Here is a 26,440-nt window from a genome sequence, read left to right as displayed (position 1 = left end):
CTGGTTTATGGTAGACCTCAGCCCTGTCTTACGAAGAAACCTTCAATAATGTGGCAAACAAAAATACAAATTTACAGCACATAACAGAACAAAAAGACATAAATAATTATTACATGAACATACAAATGAGAAACTCACATGATGTCTTCTCATTTGTAGCAGTATATTCTAAATACCGTCACATACCTAGAAAGAAAATGAATCAAAAATGAAAAGCAAAAGTACAACACAGAAATTTTGCTTGTTTGGCAAACCTAGCAAGGCACCATGATGACATTGTTATACAACTTAGTCCACTGTAATACCATGTCCTCTGTGAACCAGCCACTTTCATTAGCAGGTACAATAACACTTTTTGAAAATACTTACAACTCGGGTAATGTGTTGCATTAAAAAACAATGAATGGTGGCAGTTTATGGCCATTGGCTGTATAAGCAAGCATGATATACTTGCCCCGCTTTTCACCACCCGCAGATAGTGTCTTGACATCTTTGTTCCCTTTTGCTTCTACCATGTAATTTGTTGGCATATCAAAATACACCGGAACTTAGTCCACATTACCTAGTGGACCAAGCAGATATTTATTTTCAGTGCACCATCTGATTATGAAGTGCTGAAATTCAATAAGTTTTTCCTGATAGTTTTCTGGCACATTCTGCGCAACTGAAGTGCACTTACAAAGAGAAAATCCCCAACATTTCATGAAACAAGCAACTCAGTTGTAGCTTCCTTTGAAATTTGTGATTTTCTACTGTTGAGCGATTTCATGCATTTTAACTTGGCTAATTTCTACTCTCACAGGTAAGCACTTCTGTCATTGCTCCCTAACAAAATCATTCAGCTCAACTTCTTACGTGTGATAGTGGCCCAGATAATATTTTCCTATTACTGGATGAAGCTAAAAAGAAAAAGTTATTCCTTTTGCTGTGTCCACCACCTGATGTTACTCTCATCAATCCTGTATCACTGCCCTGCAGCAAGATTTCATGTTTTCTATGTGAGAGAAATAACCTCTCTTTTCAACTTTGTGAATACATTCCATAATGGCAGACTAAGATCTGGCACATCACAAAGGTACTAAAGCAGACTGAAACAAAGGATGAAATACAAATGCACTGGCTGCAAACATTGTAGCTAGCATTGTTCTCATAGGCCTTGGGGTCAGTGGAAGAAACACAAATGAAGTTTGAGGGAGGGGGTGTGCAGAAGGGGGGTAGAAATCTCTCGCAGAAGTAACAAGGTTTTATAGAAGCTCATTTACAAGGATGATGACACTCAAACATGGAACGTATTTGTACTCATGACTATAAAATTAAATTGAGGTAGTGAAAAACTTATTACTGTTATGGCTTGAATATTGGCAGCATTGAAAATTTGCTCAATGTACACTGACACATGCAGACAGCTTCGGACAGAGCTGAGGCTGTAGAAATGAAAAACTGTTCCTACACTGATTGCCAACTTCTGAAAGTTTCTTTAAAATATTCATTTTCATGGTGTTTACGTAATGAGATTTATTTTTATTGCTATGAATATTTGAAGAACTGCTAAATTCAAATATAAGCAATATTAAATTTTAATTTCCCCCACGATAAAAAATAATTAACATACAATACTTGAAGCATGCTTCTGTGGCAAAATAACTACTTGTGGTAGCTTCTAGTAGCATTTTTTGGAATTTTCTTAGGCTTTTCCCTTAATCTAAGACGCAGGTGCATTTTTGGACCACAAAAATGAAAAAATAAGGTAGGCCTGCATTTCAGTAAATACAGTACATACCTTACAGTAATGCAGAGACTTCATGATTAGATGCAGTTGGCGATATATAATATGCAATCCAACACCATACATTTGTTTATTTTATGGAACTTGTTTGTGCCATTGGTAAACAAAATGAATAAAATGGGGCAGCAGTCTGTAAACCTTCCAGTATTTGTTCTCATTGTTTTGCGTGTTACGTCCTGTTGGTTTGTTGGTTGAAGTGTGTAAAGTACATACCAATGACTGAACTGTGAATAGAATGTACAGTTATTCAAATTCTCTGCATTACACTATGTTATTAAATATGATTTTGCGATAACATCTACGGAAGTATATGACAGTCAGAAATGGGTTGTTATACCAGATATTCAAGTTGATAGAGAGAATGATGATGATAGTGATATACTCATAATTTAGAATATATAATCCACACAAAGTTATTGCTTGCAAGATATTGTTGCTTTTCAATGCTGTTTGGATTATACTGTCACAACATGCAAAGCCTATAAAATTGGCATATGCATCTAGAGGGATACAAGTTGGTATCACATTGCTGTTTGCATAATATAATGAAAAAAAAGAGGGGGCATGCTCTACACACAAAAAGTGGAATAAATTCCCAGTTAGTAGACCTAAATGCGTCCTACATCGAACAGCTCCGAGTGCTGTGCTTCAGTAATAGACTTGCAAACATACAGTATAACAGTGTACTACAGCAGGAAATCAGATTGAGTACTAGCACGATGAAGCAGACATAACAAATCCTTACATCTGGTGAATTAAATGCTGTTTAAATCCCACTTAGTACAGATTGACAGCAACTCGTGCTATTGGTGTCCAGTTTTGTTTTATTTACCACAGTCACACTGCAAACAATAACAGGACATAATGTAAGAGCAATGTATAACTTTTTTTTTCCAAAATCAACTGTCTTTCACAAAACAGATGGGAGCCCCATTTTACTCATAAATGGTTAGTCTGACCAAGATGATCAAAAAGCAACAATAAAGTTCCCCATCAATCAGATTTAGCTACGACGGGAAAGGTGCTGTTTGGCAGAATCACAAATGCTGTCTCAGTGTCACTAGTCAGAGATTTTCATAGACAAACAGGAAGAGGAAGTTTATCGAAGGCACACAGCACATAAGGAATTAAATTGTTCTCTAAAATATTCTTACAACAATTTAAATTCATTACAATAGAACCTCATTTAATGAGTACCTCCCGTAATGTGCAATTCGCATAACAATCAAAACAAATTATAAAAAAATTACTCATTTAACAAGCAATTTTTCACGTAGCGAGTGACAATGATTTAGTATAATGTCACCGGCTGTTTGCGCGTAGCAAATGTTCAACAATATGAACACCTTTCATTGTCGGCAGCAGCATATGAAAAATGTCTTTAGTATTTACTGCAGTCCAGGTTTAGCACTCTTTCTGCTACCATCTTAGTACAGCTTGTGATCACACAATTTTCTTTATTTTTTTTGTGCAACTTCCAATAACCTCCATAGAAATGTCCCTGAAGATAAAGCTGCAAGAATTCTACCATAAGAGTTAGAAAATGGCCTTAGATATGAAACATAAAATGAGATTTTCACTCTGCAGCGGAGTGTGCGCTGATGTGAAACTTCCTGGCAGGTTAAAACTGTGTGCCGGACCGAGACTCGAACTGGTAGATTAAGGTAGGAGACGAGGTACTGGTAGAAGTAAAGCTGTGACGACGGGGCATGAGTCGTGCTTGGGTAGCTCAGATGGTAGAGCACTTGCCCGCGAAAGGCAAAGGTCCCAAGTTCGAGTCTCAGTCCGGCACACAGTTTTAATCTGCCAGGAAGTTTCACATCAGCGCACACTCCACTGCAGAGTAAAAATCTCATTCTGGAAACATCCCCCAGGCTGTGGCTAAGCCATGTCTCCGCAATATCCTTTCTTTCAGGAGTGCTAGTTCTGCAAGGTTCGCAGGAGAGCTTCTGTAAAGTTTGGAAGGTAGGAGACGAGGTACTGGCAGAAGTAAAGCTGTGAGGACAGGGCGTGAGTCATGCTTGGGTAGCTCAGTCGGCAGAGCACTTGCCCGCGAAAGGCAAAGGTCCTGAGTTCGAGTCTCGGTCCGGAGGTACTGGCAGAAGTAAAGCTGTGACGACGGGGCGTGAGTCGTGCTTGGGTAGCTCAGTCGGTAGAGCACTTGCCCGCGAAAGGTAAAGGTCCCAAGTTTGAGTCTCAGTCCGGCACACAGTTTTAATCTGCCAGGAAGTTTCACTTCAGCGCACACTCCGCTACAGAGTGAAAATCTCATTCTGGAAACATCCCCCAGGCTGTGGCTCAGCCATGTCTCCGCAATATCCTTTCTTTCAGGAGTGCTAGTTCTGCAAGGTTCGCAGGAGAGCTTCTGTAAAGTTTGGAAGGTAAGAGACGAGGTACTGACACAAGTAAAGCTGTGAGGATGGGCGTGAGTCGTGCTTGGGTAGCTCAGTCAGTAGAGCACTTGCCCATGAAAGGCAAAGGTCCCGACTTCGAGTCTCATGAAATGTAAAATCATTGAAAAATGCGAATATTGTGTGAGCGTAGTTGATTTAGCATGCACGTACAATTAGTCTACATCAACTATTTGCACAGTCTTTAAGAACAAGGACAAGATTAAGGACACAGATGCTTCAAAGGGAGTGACAAGAGTTTCTAAACAATGGTTTCATTTTAATGGACAATGTCGAAAAGTTGCTCCTTATATGGACATACGGAAAGCAATTGCAATGTGACACTTTTACTGAGAACATCACTGTGAGAAGGGGAGAGTGATTTCTGACAGTCTCGTTAAGAAGGCGACAGGATAATCAGCAGCCGAAGAACTGTTTAAGGGAAGCCTTATGTGGTTCAAGAAGTTTAAGAGAAGAACCAACATCCACAACATTGTCAGGCATGGCGGAGCAGCCACCTCTGACACAAAGGAAGTAGAAAGCTTCGGCAGCAACTTCAAGATGCTCATAGATTCTGAGGGTTATCTGCTGGAACAGGGCTTCTAATTGTGATGAGACTGGTCCAGTCTGGAAAAAGATGCTGAAGTTTACCTTTATAACAGCAGAGGAGAATGCACTGCTTGGTCACAAACCAATGAAAGACCATTGTCCACTGCTATTCTGTGCCAATACAAGCAGAAACTCCACGAGCCTTCAAAAAGTGTAAAGTCCAGAAGAGCAGATTAAGTGTGATGCGGAGGTCCTACAACAAAGCTTGGGTGACATGTCATCTTTTTTGTGACTAGATCAATGAAGTGTTTGGTGCTTTGGTGAAAAAATATTTTCTTGAGATGAATCTGCCACTCCACATCTTACTTGTTATGGACAACGCTCCTATCCATTCTCTAGGCCTACTAGACAACCTCCTTGACGAATTTCAATTCATAAAGATCCGATTTTTGCCTCCAAACACCACTCTGATACTCCAGCCTATGGACCAGCAGATTATTTCCAGCTTTACAAAACCCTACTCTAAAGCACTTTTTGAGCATTGCTTTGAGTTGACTGAAGCTACCAGTCTCACTCCCAGAGAGTTTTGGAAATATCACTTCAACATATTTGCATGCATCGAGATGATCGAAAAGGTGTGGAAAGGGGTTATCAAGAGAACTCTCACTTCTGCTTTGAAGAAGCTTTGGTCTGAGTGCATTGTCGAATGTGCCTCTCAGGCGTTTGAGTCAGTACCTGTGGAGCCTATAGTCAATGAGACTGTGTCTTTGGCCAAAAGCATGGGATGGGACTAGAAGTAGATAACAATTATATCGATGTGGAAGATTGCAGCCAAGAAATGACCACTGAAGAGCTTATGGAGTTGCAGTGTGTTTCACAACAGGAAGTTGTGGAGAGGAGTTCTTCAGAGGAGGAAGAGGAGGAGGAGGAGGAGGTGGCAGTAACAGCAAAGCAGCAATCTTCTGGTGCAATAGGAGAAATGCTGAAAGCATAGGAATCGGTTGCATTGTACACTAAAAGTCATTACCCAATAAAGCAGTGGCTACGCACACTACAAATTTATTTGACGATAATGCTGTGTTGCATTTTTGCCAAGTGTTGAAGCATCAGCAGAAACAAATGACTATAGACAGCTTCCTAGTAAAAAAGAATTAGTTACGAATTGTGAATAATAAAGTACATAATACTGTATATATAATTTTCTTTGAATAAATGGCATGAATAAGATAAAATTTTTAGTACTTTTTCTGCATGGAATACATTATTGTATTTATATGGGATAAATTATTTTCATTAACGAATGTTTCACACTATGAGTAATATTCTGGAACAAATTACGCTTGTTAAGTGAGGTTCCACTGTGTTTTTAAGAAATTGTTGATTTACAGCTTTCAAGTATTTTTCAAAAATAATGATTTTTTGATTTCTTTCTAATGTTGCCATTTTTAGATATTTCATCAATTCTCTTATGTCAGCAATACAGTTCACGTTTGATAACATTCTAAAACTGCAGAATCAAATCTGTTGTAATGTCTGTCATTGCAAGTCCCAATTTGGAATTCCTTATTCAAATCTGTTGCATTTATTGGGAGTTTGTTTCACCTATTACTTCACCTTTTGTCACAACGTATAAAATGTGGATGTTATCTTCAGATGAATCCTTGTTGTAGATCCACCATCCACAAAACCACTCATCACAATGTCATCACAGAGAAAGCAGCAGTCAGTGTTGATGTAATCGTGGTGATGGCGGTGGTGGTGGTGGTGGTGGTGGTGGTAGCAGTAGCATAGTGTAATAGTATTATTATTACTTCTTTCCTTTCTCAGACGTTATGTCTGGTTAAAAATAGAAAGTGACATGAACCTTGATCAAGCGTGACTTCCTTTTAACTGTACAGTATATGTTACACTACATTTAGGAACTTTCGGGTAATTGAACATGTATCAATAATTACAGATTTCTGTAGTTGTGTATACACGTTTGGATGTAGCTGTATTGCGTTGATGTACTGGTGGATATTGTGTGGTATGACTCCTGTAGTTGATAGTAGAAGTGGTATAATGTCAACTTTATCCTGATGCCACATGTCCTTGACTTCCTCAGCCAGTTGGATGTATTTTTCAATTTTTTCTCCCGTTTTCTTCTGTATATTTGTTGTATTGGGTACAGATATTTCGATTAGTTGTGTTAATTTCTTCTTTTTATTGGTGAGTATGATGTCAGGTTTGTTATGTGGTGTTGTTTTATCTGTTATAATGGTTCTGTTCCAGTATAATTTGTATTCATCATTCTCCAGTACATTTTGTGGTGCATACTTGTATGTGGGAACGTGTTGTTTTATTAGTTTATGTTGTATGGCAAGTTGATGTATTATTTTTGCTACATTGTCATGTCTTCTGCGGTATTCTGTATTTGCTAGTATTGTACATCCGCTTGTGATGTGATCTACTGTTTCTATTTGTTGTTTGCAAAGTCTGCATTTATCTGTTGTGGCATTGGGATCTTTAATAATGTGCTTGCTGTAATATCTGGTGTTTATTGTTTGATCCTGTACTGCAACCATGAATCCTTCCATCTCACTGTATATATTGCCTTTTCTTAGCCATGTGTTGGATGCGTCTTGATCGATGTGTAGCTGTGTTAGATGATATGGGTGCTTGCCATGTAGTGTTTTCTTTTTCCAATTTACTTTCTTCGTATCTGTTGATGTTATGTGATCTAAAGGGTTGTAGAAGTGGTTATGAAATTGCAATGGTGTAGCCGATGTATTTATATGAGTGATTGCTTTGTGTCAGTAACAAACTGAAAATTACTCATTCAGTTCATCCCTCCAGAGGTCCCAGATGTGTATACAGTTTATGTAACTATTTATAAAGAATACAAACTATATTTATCAAATAATAAAGAACACAAAAATCAATGCAGAATCTCCTCAACAATTATATAACAATTAATAATCTCCTATTTGTCTCTGGAGAGTCCACGCTACTCAGTGGCTTTGCTTGGCACTATCCCAAAGAAAGAAGGAAATAGGAAAAAGTATTATATTCTCTTCATTCTAACAGTTTTCCAATGTCATCCACATTACACTCAAGGTGAATACATGGATGATTGCACATTCAAGGCAAATAGTTTCCTCTGTATGACATAGGGTCCAACATTGTAAATTTCAGAGAAATATCTAGAAAACTAAATGACAAAACCATCAAGGAATAGAGTGATAGCAACAGTAATCCTAACAAAATGAGCGCATGAACAAGTATGGATGCAAGGTAAAAATCTTGGTCACTTTTTTAGTAGATTATGTGCCAGTTACCACTACACTGCTCTTTCAAAATGCAGTCACAGCAGTATGAAGTAATGGTCAAAATTTTAGTATATTCTCAAACACTTTGTCATTTTATCATAGCTCAAACTGCTTATGTAATGATATGTTTGCAAAGTCACTGCTTTAACTGTTTAGTAATGGTAACTTTCCCATTTTTCAAATACTTTCCCAACCGCAGTGATTATACGGAAATGTCTAATATCATTAGCCTGCACCAGTAAGAACGACTACATTACAATGCTACACATGTATCGACGGACATCAAACTGATCACTAACCATTTGATTCCAGTACTTCAGCACTCAATCTGATAGAGAATGGGAAGCCTGTAGGCACTACAGGTCGTAAACCCTTCTCTGCAAGAGCACCGTGCCCGATTTCTCTTCGGCCAACACCACCAGTACGTCCAACTTCTTTTGTTGCATACGGAGGAAATTCATAATGAAGGAAAAAGTTCTTCTCCTTCAATCCACTGCAGAATTAAAATTTAAAATTGTAAAACAATTGTCAACACAAAAAATTAAATTATGAGAATAGTAAAAACTATCTGGTAGACAAACATATAAATGTTATGTGGCACCCAGTAAAGAGCAAGCCTTTCCACTGAATTGTTTCCGCACTGTGTGTGTGTGTGTGTGTGTGTGTGTGTGTGTGTGTGTGTGTGTGTGTGTGTCACTAAATGTATACAACAATGCCTGCACTATGTTTAATTAGCTAAATCTATATCAAATCTGTTAACTATTAAATTTCATTACATCATACATGGACTTCAAACATAGAATGCATTTTAATGTCGCACCACAAATAAGTTTAGCACTGTCATATTGTGTCACAGATCACTTAATCTGATCAATTGAATGTGACCAAGAGAAAATTTGTATATGTTGTATGATACAAGAAATTTCTTCAATCAGAAAGTACTCATCATACTATTTACATTGTCTTTATAACAACACTTCAAGAATAATTGCGAACTGTTCTATCTCTAGACATAATATGTACGGCAAGCAAGTAATGCAATAAGTTACTTCAGGAGAGAGGAAGAACCCCCCATCGACCGTTCAAATAGTTAAATGTCAGACACTTCCTCTCACTTAATATTTAATGACAAGGGCTAGGATTAACCAAATTTAATGATTTCCTAATTATTATTTTCTAACAGCATTTGATACAGGCATTGCTTTAGAATAATTCCAGTATCTGCATTTTGTATCTTTCCTGCAGTCTCAGTTTTTTTCGAAATGTCCCATTGCTCTTTCAATACTACATATTTTCCCACAATTCACTAACCTTTCCTCTTCTTTCTATAGATTACAAAGAAATAATCAGGTCCCATCATTCTATTCTGTGTATTCTGTTCTGAACATCAGTGAGCATTCCCTAAATATTTACTTAAAACTTAATAGGCTGGTGTAGGACTACTAGGTCACTGAAATGGAGCATTTAAAGATTAAAATGGCACATGAAATTCAGATACAGTTCACCATGGAGTTGCAAATCAGCCTTTAGTACATACTCAAATGTACCAGGCAGGCAGTAAATGTGATTACTGATTCTCCATCCTGCGATAAAATGCATCACAAAAGATGCAAAAAGCTCAAAGAATCATGCACGAGTATTAAGTTAAGCCCAGTGCTGCAACATACAAAATAAACATTTTTATTAGTTTAGTTTGCAATATCAGACAATGAAAAATCCAGGATGGAATAACTAGAATATGAAATAGGGCAGATTGCTATTCACCACTTAGAGGAGACACTGAGTGGCAGAGAGGTACATATGAAAGTTCATTTAAAAGTAGATTAAGCTAGATGTAAGAGAGAGACAATGGCCGTAATCTTGCTAGGTTAAATAAGGACATAAATGAGCCATCGGATGGAGTCGTCCTTCAAATATATATGAATTACCAAATAAAAAATACAGGGTGCCATTTAAAAAAGTTGCACTGCTGTTCATATCTTTGTAAACAACAACGCTACAACGAAGGCAGTCATGCTGATTGATGTCCCCCTGATGGCTAAAGAACATTCGCTTGAAACATTTTGTAATTTGCATCTGGACAAACAGTTATTTAGGGTGGTCAAGATAAATGGGACACCCTGTATAAAAGAAAAAAAAACTCACACACACTTTCAAACACTTATAATCCACATATGCATGACTACTGTCATCTCCAGATGCTAAGGACTCTTTCTGACAGCTTAGTTTACTTTTAAATCTACTTTTACATGTGCCTGTCTGCTGTGTAACACCATTTCTATGTAGTTTCAAGTATCATTCATCATTCTGATAGTGCCATGGATCAGTCCCTGACGGGACTGGTTCTGAAGCAGAAATCAACTGACCAACAATATTAGGAAGATTTAGATGTACACAGAAAAAAAATGATAATCAAGATTTATTACAGTGGGAGAAATGTGGTTCTACTGCCATGAACTTACTCAAAAAGAAGTTATACACTGGAAGCATGACATATTTCTGACTGCAAAGGCAGTGAAGTAACAAAAATCAAGACAATGGTATTTTAAAGATGAGTCTATCACAACTACCAACATCTATGCTTTTGCAACATGGGTATATGGGAAGCTGTTATACACAAATTTCCAAGTGGACTTTTGCTATACAAAAACAACAATTTTGAATACTTACTGTACAATTTTTTTTATCATGCAGTGTAGCTTCACAGAGGTACAGAACCCACCCTGTTCCCATTTAATTAACAATAGGCATTTTCTTGCTGGAACAAACTACATTTACATTAAGGTGACAATTACAAAATCATAAAATTGTTGAAGAAGTAAGGTGTTTTCTGTGAATGCAACAAGGTGTCTGAACAGCCAAGATACTTCCTTCTCTTCTGAGGTATCTGACAATGACCACTAGAGCCAAAAAGGGGTAAGCACATTTGAGATGAGAGAAACAACAATGATAAATAAAGAGCTATGCATTATCAACATTTTTCTAATGTTTAAACAGCTAAGTTATTTACTACACCTACTACATATTCCCTCTTTATGAAAATAAACTAACCTGGTAAGTGTAGTAATTGGATCCATTCGCAGAGCAGAATCAGGAGAGTCCAAAGCAACTGTGCAGAAGACCTGAGTTTGACCTCTTTGGAAGACAGCTGAGCCATGGAGCGGCCGGTACATTCCCACCTGGCATGACATCGGCCGTAGTTCCTCCAATGTACGACCATCACATCTGAATGTTTACATTTGAAAGAACTTCAATATGTTGTCTGGCTTACCGTAACTATCACAACCCCTTCCCAAATTAAAAACAAACAAACAAACAAACAAACAAACACGCGCGCGCGCGCGCACACACACACACACACACACACAAAACAATGTTATCATAATTCTGATTATCTGCAGTGGTGACTTTACACGGTGACAGCATGTGTGTTTATGGAGTACTGTTTATCAACTTAGTGTGAATTACAGACTTACCAAGTCTGTTTGAATTGTAGACTTCAACCATTATACGTGTTACTGATGGGCCAGCTGCTTTTGTCACATACATTGTGAATCTACAGTTAGTAATTTGCATGGTGAGAAGGTCACAAAAAAAGTAAAATCTGTCAAGTTATGTAGAAGGCTTGGGCATCATCAGCAATGTGTGATACGCAACTATGCGATACGAAACTGACCCACAGAATTGAAGTTCCTGTAGTGAACTGCAGGAACAATATGACAGTGACATATACAGTGTTCATGATTTAGTGGTTGTAGTTAAGGTGCCTCACAATTTTCAGTAGATGAGTTCACTGACAATAACCAAAAATACCAAGTGAGGTGGTGCAGTGGTTAGCACACTGGACTTGTATTTGGTAGGAAAATAGTTCAAACCCATGTCCAGCAATCCTGATTTAGGTTTCCCATGAATTTTTAAAGGGCGTGGCCAATTTCCTTCCCCATCCTTCCCTAATCTGAACTTGTGCTCCGACTCTAGTGACTTTGCTGTCGATGGGGTGTTAAACGCTAATCTCCTCCTCCTCCAATACTCAAAAGTGCCTCACATCACTTGCCTCCCACTCACTGAACAGGGTATATTAATAAAACTTAATGACATACAAGTCTAATCCATGAATGGCTCAATATACAATGGTTGTGTGAGCGCAGAAAATAATAACACTACTATCAGCTTATAATAGTATTACTTGTTGGCAGTAACTGGGGGATGGGGGGGGTGGAGGGGGGGGGCAGCACCAGGTGGCCCATACTTCTGCTATGGTACACCATTTCTTGGCTGGTGAATATGCGTGCCCAGTGTGTTATAAATCCAACCATATGAAAGAAGTAGACATAGTCCTACATGAAACTGCACAGCTAATTACTGGTTGCCTGGAACAAACTCTTGTTGATAAAATGCTCTGCAAGACAGGCATTGTTTCTCCTGACGTAGAGCAAAAAGTTCCCTTAAATGCTAAAAGGAAGAAAATCGAAGAAACTCTGTTACACCCATTGCATAGACATACTCCACTAAGACCCGGGACGAAGTCTGGGAAAAGCTATTTAAGTCAACATCTGCACTAAATATGTCAACCGAGGAAGCCAGAGAAACACTGGGCATCCAAAATAGGTTATTTCTAAGAAGGGCGAAAGTCATCAGAATCCCTCCCAGCCAGACAAAACTTACAGTGAGCCACAAGGAGATTACGGAACAGATTACTAAAGGGTGTTGGCAGATCTGAGAACAACCTAATGAAATGGTGATATTTACAAGGGCTACCACCAAGTGAATGTGGAGAAGCATAGACAACATTGTTATGTTGCCATGATTCTTGCAATGGGCTGGAGTTGTTTAAGGCACAAGAAAATGTTGTACCTGTTACTCATTTCTGGGCAAAGACTGCTCAATTTTAATTTTTTATGTATAAATTCATTGTCTTTTCTTACCTGAAACTATAAATTTATAGCATCCTACGTGTGTGCTTCCGATTCAAGTCAATAAATAAATCATATTATTGCACTGCTTTCTCCAACAATGTATTCAATTATATATGAAGCTCCAGAATCATGTTATCCTTCCACAAAATGGGGTAGTACTGTTTACACAACCAACAAAATAAACCAATTCCTCCTTATGTACCCTTCTGTTCCCAAACCCTCACAATTTGGGCCAAATCCATGTGAAAGACCCAGATGTAAGACCTATCCGATGCCTCCTCCCAGCACATCCTTCTCCAGTCTTGTCACTTTTATATCCAGTTCCATTCTAAGGCAAATGGTAAAAGTAAACTCAGTTATCAACATCTCTGTTGGTCTTACATGCACATGTTCACTAACCAGCTATCCACCCATTTAAGTGGCCACTCCCAAACTGCATCGAAGTTCATTCATTGCTGAAAGACATTTACCATTGTTTCCTCCTCTTGCCCCCTTCCTCCCTCCGAAAATCAGCTTCTCTGAATAATGCAGGTGGAAACTTTCCTTACACCTACATATATACTCTGTAAGTCATTGTAAAGCACATGGAAGAGGGGACTTCATGCCAACATTAATTACTTTCTATCCCAACATTTATTAAGTTCTGCCCCATTAGAGTGAAAAGAAAAAGGGTCGTTGTAAAAGCGCTATGCTCCCCCAATTTCTCCTATTTTCATTGCATCTATATGAGACTGATGATGGAGCCAGCAGAATTTTTCTATAATCACCATGAATGCCTCTCTCTAAATGTACCTACAAGATATTGTGAAATATTTTGCACTGCTTTCAACAATTTCCATTCAACTTCCTTTTTTAAACTTCTGTATGAGCTAATCTGACCCATCACCCTCATAGCAACAGGCCTCCTTAACACTCTAGCAGTGTTCTAAAACAGGTAACACTAGAGTCATGTATGTATATTACTTAACAGATGCACTACATTTTCTAATAATTTTTATCAGAAAATCTATAACTTATTTCCTATCCCTTCTATTGATTTCTCATGTTCTTTCCTTTTCACACCATTTCATAGTTTTTTTATTTGGTATGTGACAAGCTCCAAAAGAAAAGAGAAGTTTTGGGTTCCATGTCTCTTTGATAATGAAGTCGTCACTAACAGAACCCGAGCTCCGATTGAATAAGGACAGGGAAGGAAATTGGTTGCACCACTAATGTCTGGGTACTTTCTACTTATTGTAGGCGTTACCTTCAACTTATTTGCATCTGGGGAGAAATACCATTCTGTACATCTAGAGAAAATATTGTCTAAATATGTCTAGTGATGATACTTTCTGTAGACAAGAAAAGTTGCTGATGTCCCCGTCTGACACATCTGAACTGGAAAATGTAATAGGAACAGAAGAAATACTAAAATACAAAGCTGAAGTTTCAAACCAATTGTGGTTCTAAGTAGCATGGGAGAAAACCATAAATGATCAGTAATGAGAATAGAATAGAAAGTAAAACAGAATAAATGTAAAGTTTGGAAGGTAGGAGACGAGGTACTGGCAGAAGTAAAGCTGTGAGTACCGGGCGTCAGTCGTGCTTCGGTAGCTCAGTTGGTAGAGCACTTGCCCGCGAAAGGCAAAGGCCCCGAGTTCGAGTCTCGGTCGGGCACACAGTTTTAATCTGCCAGGAAGTTTCAGAATAAATGAAGTCAATAAAATTTTTCTGGGTTTATGACCACAATGTCAATGTGCAAAACTACCTGCTAACATGAACAGAGAAGACGGGTACTGACCTCCGACATCTTGGCTGCCAGCAATGACAGTGTTACAGGACAACAGCTCACATGAAGCAACACACACAGGCACGTGGGAGACGGCAGCAGCCACAGGTACATAGAGTACTGGCATGCCTCAGTCAGCGCTAGAAAGCAGGAAAACAACGCCATGTCACAACTGCCACCTGGTTTTCCATTCGCCAGTTTCCACCAATCACAAGCAATAATGCTAACATCAGTCAAAACGTCGGGTTTCCACCAATGAAAAGAAACAATGAAAACATCAATAAAGAACTTCTAATGTCCCTCCCTTTCATCCTTAACAGCCTATCAGAATTAGGTAACACCCACATCTGCAAGTATTTAATAAATAAAGTTTTCTCATTCAGCAGTAAACAAAAACACCCTGAAGGGCGTTATTTGCAACAGTGACCGAAAAATTGGTAGTTTTGCATACTGACAATGCAGTCACTAACCCCAAAAAAATTTACTGACTGTGACAATGACTGTGGAAGCCTACACTTATAGAATAAAAGAAGTCATCATCGCAGCTACAAGTAATGATCCACAGAGAGTAAAAAATGGCAGGAAGATTTGGTCTGATGAAAAATATGAGGAACCTGAAAACAAGGTTATGAAGTTATGCAGGAAATGGCAAAAAGCAAATAATAAAACTGAAATAGAAATTATTTATCAGCAGGCACAAAAGCCAGCTAACAATACAAACTGTACAGAAAGGGAACAATACCTAGAGCAAAAGATTGAGAATGTTCATGAATATCATAAAAATAACAGCATTCACAAAATGTATGGCACAGTCAACAAAATTAAAAGAGGTTTTAACTAAAAATCTAAGGTGATGAAGGATAAGGATGACAATGTGACTACTGAACCATGCAAAGAACATTTTGACAATCTACTGAATTATTCTGATCCAGAATCATCAATTATGAATTCCACCAGTGGCCCCAATAATGGACAGATTCCAGAACCAATATATGAAGAGATACTGGGAAGTACCAAAAACCTAAAAAATGGCAAGTCAACTAGAAATGATGGAACTCCAGCTAAGATACTAAAATATGGAAGGGAAGCAATGCACAGACATTTGTTTAACTGATAGATGCAATCTGGAAAACAGAAACCATACCAACAGAAAGGAAAGAATCATTAAAATGGCTCCGATACATAAAAAAAGGAGACAAAGAAGACTTCAGAATCTACAGGGGAATATCATTAGTTAACACAGCCAATGAGGTTTTATCCCATTTATTGCTAAGCCACTTGAAACCATATGCAGAAAATATAATCAGGGATTATCAAAATGGCGTTCACAGAAATACACACATGAAAAATAGTTTTGCATCACCCCAGTTCCCAGAACTCCTGAAGACAGATGTTGACTGTGGATATTGTATCACAGACACAGTCCCTTTGACTGTTTAGAGATGTCACTAAATCCACTGAAAGATGCAAATAAGCATGCATGATCAGAGCCTATAAGACGGAGGGGGTCTGACAGCTGATCAGTTCCAGTCGTTTCACCAGGAAGGAGGTACACGGCTCATGTTGTCTGTAGTTGAACAACGCCTGGACGGACAATACTGCGGTTCAATCACGTCCGTATTGTTACTTTGTGCCAGGAAGGGCTCTCAACAAGGGAAGTGTCCAGTTGTCTCTGAGTGAACCAAAATGCGATGTTGTTCGGACATGGAGAAGATAGAGAGAGACAGGAACTGTCAATTACATGCCTTGTACTGCAGTGGATGATCACTACCTACGGATTATGGCTCGGAGGAACCCTGACAGCATCGTCACCATGTTGAATAATGCTTTTCGTGTAGCCACAGGACGTCGTGTTATGACTCAAACTGTGCGCAACAGGCTGCATGATGCGCAACTTCACTCCCAACGTCCATGGCGAGGTCCATCTTTGCAGCCACGACACCATGCAGTGTGGAACAGATGGGCCCAACAACATGCTGAATGGACCGCTCAGGATTTGCATCACGTTCTCTTCACCAATGAGTGGCACATATGCCTTCAACCAGATAATCGTGTTTCGAGGCAACCCTGTCAGGCTGAACACCTTAGACACACTGTCCAGCAAGTGCAGCAATGTTGAGGTACCCTACTGTTTTGGGGTGGCATTATATGGGGCCAACGTATGTCACTGGTGGTCACGGAAGGCACTGTGAAGGCTGTACAATACGTGAATGCCATCCTCTGACCCATAGTGCAACCATATCGGCAGCATATTGGTGAGGCATTCGTCTTCATGGACGACAATTTGCGGCCCCCCATCATGCATATCTTGTGAACAACTTCTTTCAGGATAACAACATCACTCGACTAGAGTGGCCAGATTGTTCTCCAGACATGAACCCTATCAAACATGCCTGGGATAGATTGAAAAGGGTTGTTTATGGACAACGTGACCCGCCAACCACTCTGAGGGATCTACGGCGAATCGCCATTGAGGAGTGGGACAATTTGGACCAACAGTGTCTTGATGAACTTGTGGATAGTATGCCACGACGAATACAGGCATGAATCAATGCAAGAGAACATGATACTGGGTATTAGAAGTATCGGTGTATACAGCAATCTGGACCACTACCTCTGAAGGTCTCTCTGTATGGTGGCACACATGCAATGTGTGGTTTTCATGAGTAATAAAAAGGGTGTAAATGATGTTTATGTTGATCTCTATTCCAATTTTCTGTACAGATTCCGGAACTCTCAGGACCGAGCTAATGCAAGACCTTTTTTATGTGTGTAGATCCACTACTGACAACATATTTGTAATCAAAACAATAAATGAAAAGTAAGGGGATGTAAACAAAAAATACATTACTTGTTCATTGATTTTATAAAAGCTGATGACTCCATTCACAGGTAAAGCTTGTGGAATGTTATGATGGACTTGGTATTTCCAACTAAACTTTTAAATCTCTGTAAAATGGGCCCGGATGATAATATAAGCAGGGTTTTGCTAAATGGGATAAAGTCTGACGACCTTAAAAATAAAATTGCACTAAGACAGGAGGATGCCCTATCCCTTCTACTGTTTAACATAGCCTTGGTGTTGTGACAAAACTAAAACAAGTACCTGCTGATATTCTCCTAAGAAATGAAGTTAAGGTTTTAGCATATGCGGATGATACAGACGTGTTCAAATTATTAGACTAAATGATTATTTTTTCTACTCTGGTGTAAAAATAGGAGGGAAAATTGTAATAATTGATTTGTTTTAGTGGTATGATTGATGCCACAAAATTTCTCTTCCAAGCAACTCACAGATCACAGAATTTTCCACAGTTGGTAACATTTGTCATTTTCCCTCCAAGACGTTTTGGTGTTACTTTGAAACCGTATTTACAGTAATGTTTTATGTTTCTGTGGTGTACTTCAGCTTGTTATTTATTCTGTCAACTTCTTGCTACATTAACAAGACGTTATATAACTTGTGTGCTTGCATGTGTTTAGCTATAGGAATAAATTTTGGAGTTTCCACATAAAGTGAAGTTATGGGAAGCTAAAAGATGATACACCATGGAAAGTTTTGGCTGTGGTAGCACTTCTTGCTGAAAACCATTATACACAGCAAGAAATTGCTGACAGAATGAGAACATCACAAAACTGTCAGCAGAATCAAACTTTCAGTGCAGAAAGGTGGTGAATACAAGCCAAACAGGAATGGAAAATGTGGATGTAAAAGAAAAAAAACAGTCCTAGAACAATGAGAAGACTTACAAACATGGCAACAATGAACTATAAACTTACTTCTACAGACATGAGCCATTAGTTGAAAGGTTTGCGTGTTGAAGTTTCATCTGTGACAGTGAGGAGGAGGCTGTTTGAAAGTGGTTTAAAGACATGTCGGCCAAGGAAAAAACAGAAAAAGCACACCTGCCATGAAAACCAAAAGATTGCAGAGGGATAAACAACTTCAGGAGTGGACAACTGAGGACCAGGCTAAGGTATGTGCAACGATATGGTAAATTAAGTGGGTCTGTAAGTTAGGAGTTTTGGCTTGAAATTGTGATGTTTTATTGATACCGAAGAAAGGCACATTTGAATTTTGGGACTGTTGAGATCTCCTATACTACTATTCCCAACTTTTCTAACTTGCAATTTTGTACACATGCTTCAGGTATGCTTCAGTGATGAATCTATATCCACTGTGATGGAAGAAAGCAGCCAGTATGTTCGTCGCAGACCTGGAGAACAGTTCAGAGCTGAGTGTGTGCAGCAATGTGTGAAGCATTCAACTTTTGTTATGGTCTGAAGTGTGACGTCCCTGAAAGGTCCTGGCAGATTACACATTGTTGAAGGGACAATGAGGCAAGAACAATATAAAGAAATCCTTCAAAAAGAACTTTTCTCCCAAATAAATAAATAAATAAGTGCTTTCCTAATAAAGAAGCCATCTTTGTGCATGATGGGGCACCTTGCCACAAAACCAAAAGTGTTTCCAAGTACTTGGAAGAAAAGCAACTGAAAGTGTTGCCCTGGCCAGGGAATAGTCCTGATATGAAACCAATTTAAAATTTATGGGCTATTGTGAAACAGGGGATAAGGAAATTTACAATAACCGCCAAACAAGATCTTATAGAGAAACTAGAGGAAATCTGGTTCCATGAAAATGATATTAAAATGTCATGTCAAAAGTTACTGAAGAGATGAAGAACACAACTGAGCACATCTAACAATTGGCAAAGTCTGAGCATCTCTACTACTATCACTTTAAGGGGAGGGGGGAAGGAGGGGAGAGGGGGAGGAGGGGAGAGGGGGAGGAGGGGAGAGGGGGAGGAGGGGAGAGGGGGAGGAGGGGAGAGGGGGAGGAGGGGAGAGGGGGAGCGGGGGGAGAGGGGGAGCGGGGGGAGAGGGGGAGCGGGGGGAGAGGGGGAGCGGGGGGAGAGGGGGAGCGGGGGGAGAGGGGGAGCGGGGGGAGAGGGGGAGCGGGGGGAGAGGGGAGGAGGGGAGAGGGGAGGAGGGGAGAGGGGAGGAGGGGAGAGGGGAGGAGGGGAGAGGGGAGGAGGGGAGAGGGGAGGAGGGGAGAGGGGAGAGGGGAGGAGGGGAGAGGGGAGGAGGGGAGAGGGGAGGAGGGGAGAGGGGGAGGAGGGGAGAGGGGGAGGAGGGGAGAGGGGGAGGAGGGGAGAGGGGAGGGAGGACGTAGGGAGAGGGGGAGGAGGGGAGAGGGGAGGGAGGACGTAGGGAGAGGGGGAGGAGGGGAGAGGGGGAGAGGGGGAGGAGGGGAGATGGGGAGGAGGGGAGATGGGGAGGAGGGGAGAGGGGGAGGAGGGGAGAGGGGGAGGAGGGGAGAGGGGGAGGAGGGGAGAGGGGGAGGAGGGGAGAGGGGGAGGAGGGGAGAGGGGGAGGAGGGGAGATGGGATGGAGGACGTAGGGAGAGGGGGAGGGGGGAGGACACAGGGAGAGGGGGAGGGGGAGGACACAGGGAGAGGGGGAGAGGGGGAGGAGGGGCAGAAGTGGGAGGAGGGGAAGGAGGGGGAGAAGGAGAAGAGGGAGAAGGGGAGGAGGGGAGAAGGGGGGAGGAGGGTGGGGAAGATAGCACTAATACTAAACTGCAACTGCCTCTGAATGACTGGGCTCTTCGTATTTTGTTCTCTCACTTATTAAATTAAATATGCTTGAACTAATCTGTAAAATTAGAAGGAGACAGAATAGCTGGTCAGTGATTAACTTCAAGACACAACATTCCAAATACTTCTGACAGACATGTAAAAAAGGACAACAAGGTATCGTAGCATTTGATACTGTTAGTTCCTTCCTCAGGCACGAAAGAGGAACATGTTAAGGAAGTTTAGAAAGGTAGGGAATGTCATTCCAACACCAGATTGTGAGGAATGAACATGCTGTGAGGAGGAAGACGACATTCCCGTCACCATCACATCAGGTGAGTGCCTCCCAGTTTCGAGTTGAGTGATCTGCCCCTCATTTCTAACCTTCCTCAACTTATTTGCCTTTCCTCCCTGAGGAAAGAACTAATAATTCTGAAACCAGAAGATCCTTTTTATACTTCTATGTGTATGCAGTTGCCACACTTAAGACTTATTCTCAGTTATTTCTCAGCTGCAAAGGTCTTTGTTGTTGTCTCAACATGTTCACCTCTTGCGTGTTTGTCCTCATGCTGCTCTAATCCTCAAGTTTCAATCCTCATTTACTTTCACACTACACTGTACAATTTTTACTTCATCTTCCATTTTTACATATCTCAGTGATATACCTTGAATTCAGTCCGTATGGAACTAACCATAATGGATAATTCCTTCTCTTTGACAGCAGCTACCCCTTCCACATCAAATGGCTACTTCCCTACAACTTGTACAAATATGGCAAACATTACCAGCTACAACACTGAATCACTCAACACCTATAACAACAGCTTTGCCAGTATTTCATATCTTGCAACCAGCCCACAGGTCTTGTCCACAAATAAATCTCTGTGACAGTACATAGTACTCTCTTCTCACTGTCCAATAACTATAGCTCCTAGTTGCAAAAATTTTGGAGGCACTCTCTTGTCACCTACTAACAGCCACTTCTTGAATGCCTCAATAGATATATTTTTTTAAAAGTCCACCAAGCCTATGACTTCCTCAAAATCAAGCCCTGAAAAGACAGTACCTCTCACTGATACCATTCTCACAGCACACACTGTCACCTTACCCTCTCTCATCCTGTTCAACTTCCGTAACATTCTTGTCAAACCATATGTTATTTCTAAACCTTTACTCACACACTGCAACCATCTGTAAAATCCCCGCCCCCTCCCATCCCTGCACCGCTACATTAGCGTTTAACCCTCCAGGCCTATTAATGGTATGTCCTTGTCATCACATGCAGAGCAACATGTGAAGCCACTGATTCTGTTTTCTGGCTATGCACCACAGACACACAGGAACTGTCTGCTATGGGGACATGCAGTACCCAATTGATGAGGTACTGTACAGGATGACTCAAGTGAGTTGAGTGCCTGGTAAACCACATGGGCTATATGGATCCTCCTACCTCATACTACTTATCCTGAACTCTGAAGATGGGTACTTACTCTCCAATTTATCCTCACGTCCTGAGACCATACACGTCAATCTCCAACAACATATACCCATTCTCTTTTTTTCCTTCTTTTCTTCAATTATTTACTCTACTGATTTTAAGTTTATACACACAGTCCCACCCATTCATTCACTCAATTAGACTGCATCCTTTTCCATTTCCTCCCATTTCTTAATTGTGCTATTCATTTCTCCTCCTCTTAATATATATCTTTACTTCTCATTCTGACTTATCATCTCCAGACTGAAGCTGCCACAGAGTTTACCAGTGTACTACCTTTGATTTCCTCAGTCTTTGATTCACTTCACCCTTACAAAAGGAGGAGCTTTCTCATCCTAGGATTTGAGTGATGTGCCCTCCATTTCTAACTTCCCTCAACCCATTACTACATCTACCATGAGAAAGGACCTAACAGTTCTAAAAGCTAGAGTAGTTTTTTGCGCTTTTATCTATCTATTTGCTGTACAAAGAATTTCAACTCCTAGTTTCTCTGTGTTCCTTGAAACATCTACACTGACTCCTGTATCTGCATTCGTAATTAATCTGGAGTGTTCATTGCACAAAATGGCACTCATTTGTAAATCATTACCTGCCAATTCATAGCTGCAAATAACATCATACTCATTTTGCAATCCTTTCTACTTAGAAAATCCACTGCTTGATAGCAATGTATTGTTTTGTGTCTAAGAAAGAAAATGAAAAATAGAGAATAATGTAAACCTTCAACTGGCTACTAGTAAATATGATGCAGGAATTACAAAAATGGCTCTGAGAACTATGGGACTTAACATCTGAGGTCATCAGTCCCCTAGAACTTAGAACTAGTTAAACCTAACTAACCTAAGGACATGACACATATCCATGGCCGAGGCAGGATTCGAACCTGCGACAGTAGCGGTCGCCCAGTTGCAGACTGCAGCGCCTAGAACTGCTCAGCCGCTCCGACCGGCAGCAGGAATTACATTTGCTCCTTTTCATAAAAAAATTCATCAGAAAAAGATATTGTAATTTTATATCCTAAAACGTAGATACTGTTTTTCCCCATATATTTCCCCTTAACTTCCTACTGGCTCATTCCACACTCATTTAAAACACATTATACTACCAAATAACCTTCTCCCCCCCCCCTTTTACACACACACACACACACACACACACACACACATAAATTTTATATGCTGGCCCAAAATTCTGTTTCATAAAGATAATTAGTAACAAGGCTGATTGAAGGTGAAAATTTTGACATAGTACTTTCTTAAAAATTAAGTTAAAAGCAAATAGTTTATTGATGTTTCAAGTAATACTTGGAGTTATTCTTCTTTTCCCTTTCACCATTAGGAGCATACCCAGGACGCCCAAGATCTGAATGGGGAATCAGAATGGTGGGGGCAGGAGAGGGGGGTAAATCATACTAGTTTTGCAGTGAATGATTAAACAGCTGCAAGTTTTTATGACAAACAGTTCTGGGTATACGTGCAACTAGTCAATATCCCTTACACATCATAGCTTTCTCCTAACTGACAATGAATTGATATTCATTTCTGTTTGGTGAGACTGGATGCAAGTTCAGTTTACAATGGGTGTCTAAGTGGATAGTGGCTGATGCCCTCCCCTTCCCCTCACTGGGTATGCAAGTGTGCACATGCATGCGTGCATGCATGCATGAACGCACACACGCACGTACACACAAAATAATATAAGGAAGAGGGTGCGAAGTGTGATCATATAGCATTGAAATTACGGGTACTCAACAACCTGGTTATCAGTGTACTTTCAGTGCACTTGCAAAATAAGAATTGAATGCTTAGAGAAAATAAAGTTTTCCTCATAAACAAACTCCTTGAAACAATGCCCCACGGACTACCTTGAAAGACTATCTGGCAATAACAGAGACAATGACTGCTTATCAGTACATTAATAACAGACAGTAAAAATCATGTAAAGGTTGTATGTATGTCTATATGTTCATTCGTGCCCTTTCCTCATGCTTAAATGAAACAATAATACATAATGAAAAAAAATACTAAATAAAATGAGAATTAGCTGAAGGAGATGCTAAAAGTTATTATCTGATCACATGGCTGGCTGATTACTAATTAAAATAAGAAAAGAGCCAGCCACTGTGACCACAAGTAAATGTTGAGTAATGGGTAACAGTTCTGTCCAATGGACATTAAGAGAGGTTAAGTAAATATCTGAGTCTCACTTTAACAACACATATTATAAGAGAAATGGACAGATGGTCAAAATTTTAAGACTGATTCATAAAACCATGATTGGCTTGATCACTGAATAAAAAAGGAAAAACCAGCCACTCTTAAATACATTAAAATAACCTATCCAATAATTAGTGAAGGAGTCCTGACAATACACAAAACATTAAAACCTTTTTCACACTTGTTTACTGTTATTTAAAACAATGAATAAATTGTTATCAAGAAGAGTTATTGCCCTCCTGTCAGAATATAAAATACATTCAACTAAGATGCAGCACACCAATAATGAGATACCCTAAATACTGCAATCTGATGGGTCCTCCCACCAGAGGAGGTGCCTGCATACCAGAAGACATTGGCCTTTTCTCAGCCACATTAAAGTCACTTCTTTCCATCTCTGTGACTGGAATGATGTTCTCCATCACAAAACTGTAGGTTCTGCCTGATTTAATTTGCGATTTTGTACTTCCAGCCACACATTCCCCCACTGGCATATACCGCAATGAGGTAACAAAACTCAAGGAGGACAGCCAAGATTAGTACATTACTTTCCTTGTGTGCATCCCTTGCTCCTGTGCCAGCTTACTCATATCCCCGTATTACCCAATTTCCCTGCACCCAGCAGAATGATATTTTACTTTTCTTAAAAGCATAACATGTAAAGTGTGTTTTTAATGTAAATTGGTTCTTGTATGTTCTGTACCACTTTTGATGCTCTGTACATTTGCTGAATGGTCTGTAAGACTCTTAGGAAATCAGAGCAACAGAAAAAGTCATTCCACTGATTGCACCTCATCTGTCTCAAGTGTCTTTGGGCCTGCATAGCTCTCTGTGTCAAAGACTGTAAATTTCATATGGAAGTCTAATCGCAAGGACACCATCAGGGGAAACTGCTGAGTAGCCTGCTTAGACCAACCAGTGTAATTAAAGGTTGGTGCACCTTTAAAAATTAATGAAATACTTATTTAAAAATAAAACCTGGTGCGCAAGATTTCTTGTACATTGTTAACAGCCTTAGCTGTGCTACTAATCAATGATGGTACTTGTTCTATGTTAAAATATTCTGGTCCACCAGCTCTGCAAGCTACTCCATTACTCTAATCCCAAACATGTGCGTGCGTGCTTGTGCATGTATTAGAGTAATGGAGCAGCTTGCAGAGCTGGTGGACCAGAATGTTTTAACATAGTCATAACAGACAGTATAAATCATGCAAGGGTTGTATGTACGCCTATATGCTCATTTGTGCCCTTTCCTCGTGCGCTCGCATCCATGCACACATACGCATACGCCCGCGCCCCCCCCCCCCCCCCCACACACACACACACACGGCTCCTTAATTTATTTTTTATTTATTCACACGTCAAGTTTCTAGGACCAAATTGAGGAGCAAATCTCCAAGGTCATGGAACATGTCAGTAGACTACATGAAATTACAACATAAAAGTATTAACAGATAAAAATAAAATGTTTATGAACCTGAAAAAAGTCAGTCCATAAATTTAAGTAAACGCAATCAACAATACAAGAAGAATCAGCTTAATTTTTCAAGGAACTCCTTCACAGTTCTACTTTGGCTACGACGCTCCTGATGGCTACTGCACAAGGAATAACAGTTAACACCCTTCCTCAAAGGACACCATTCTCCTGGGTATGTCAGCTCAAGTGGACTGCCAAATTTCAAACTAAAATATGTTCATCAAGGGATGGACTGCACTACAATTGAAAGAAAACCCTGTGAGCTCCATTCATAAGAGTTTTTGCACAATGTAATACATCCATTTAGTGTCATAGGCCTATTCAATACATGTCAAGTTACTACGGAAACATGCCAAGTCAAGTGAACAGAGATCATAAGAAACTTGGCCACTGGAAACTGCTGAAGACCAAAAGAGAATTTAGTCCAACAAGAAATGCTTGGATTTAAAAACAACACTGAAGCATCCAAGGATTAAAATATGTAATAAATCTAAGGAAGCACATACTGGTACAGTAAAAATTGAATGATCATGGTTGAGGCTACAAATTTGCAAATTGTGTAAAAGTAAAGACTTGTTAACCAGAGAAGATATGGAATTAGAATGTAGGTTGAAAAGTATATTGTCTAGTGACCATTTTGGTACTGTGAAGCAGAGAACTGATAAATGTACTGAGAGAAACATTTTACCAATTCGTACTAGGGATGGTAGGAAAACTGCAATTTTATGTAAAGAATTAATAGTAGTAAATGATGCCAATCCACAGACTAAACATTCTCATGAAAGAGTGGTAATCTTAAAAGACATCATTTTTACTAAGGGCGAGCAGTCACTTTTAGAAAAAGGATTCCAGTATAGTATTCAGTCACACTAGACCTGCAGTACTAAAGGAGATTACAGCAGAAACCAAAATAGCAACAGTGTGCCAAAATGAATAAATTTCAAATAACAAAT

General features: G+C 39.8%; 1 protein-coding gene across 1 annotated transcript in view; it reads right to left on the bottom strand.

Moving 5' to 3' along the window:
- LOC126257987 (polyribonucleotide nucleotidyltransferase 1, mitochondrial) overlaps nt 1-26,440 on the bottom strand; it is a 149,172-nt gene that overhangs the window by 87,540 nt on the left and 35,192 nt on the right. Inside the window, exons 3-4 of the mRNA XM_049955606.1 lie at nt 11,085-11,258; nt 8,333-8,526 (exon numbers count right to left, since the gene is read on the bottom strand). Coding sequence (XP_049811563.1) covers nt 8,333-8,526; nt 11,085-11,258 — 368 coding nt within the window. The remainder of the gene's footprint in view (nt 1-8,332; nt 8,527-11,084; nt 11,259-26,440) is intronic.

The sequence above is a fragment of the Schistocerca nitens genome, chromosome 1 (genome assembly GCF_023898315.1).
Source record: "Schistocerca nitens isolate TAMUIC-IGC-003100 chromosome 1, iqSchNite1.1, whole genome shotgun sequence".
Classification (NCBI taxonomy): Eukaryota; Metazoa; Arthropoda; class Insecta; order Orthoptera; family Acrididae; genus Schistocerca; species Schistocerca nitens.
The sequence above is the reverse complement of the archived record's forward strand: the minus strand, read 5'-3'. Positions and strand labels throughout refer to the sequence as shown.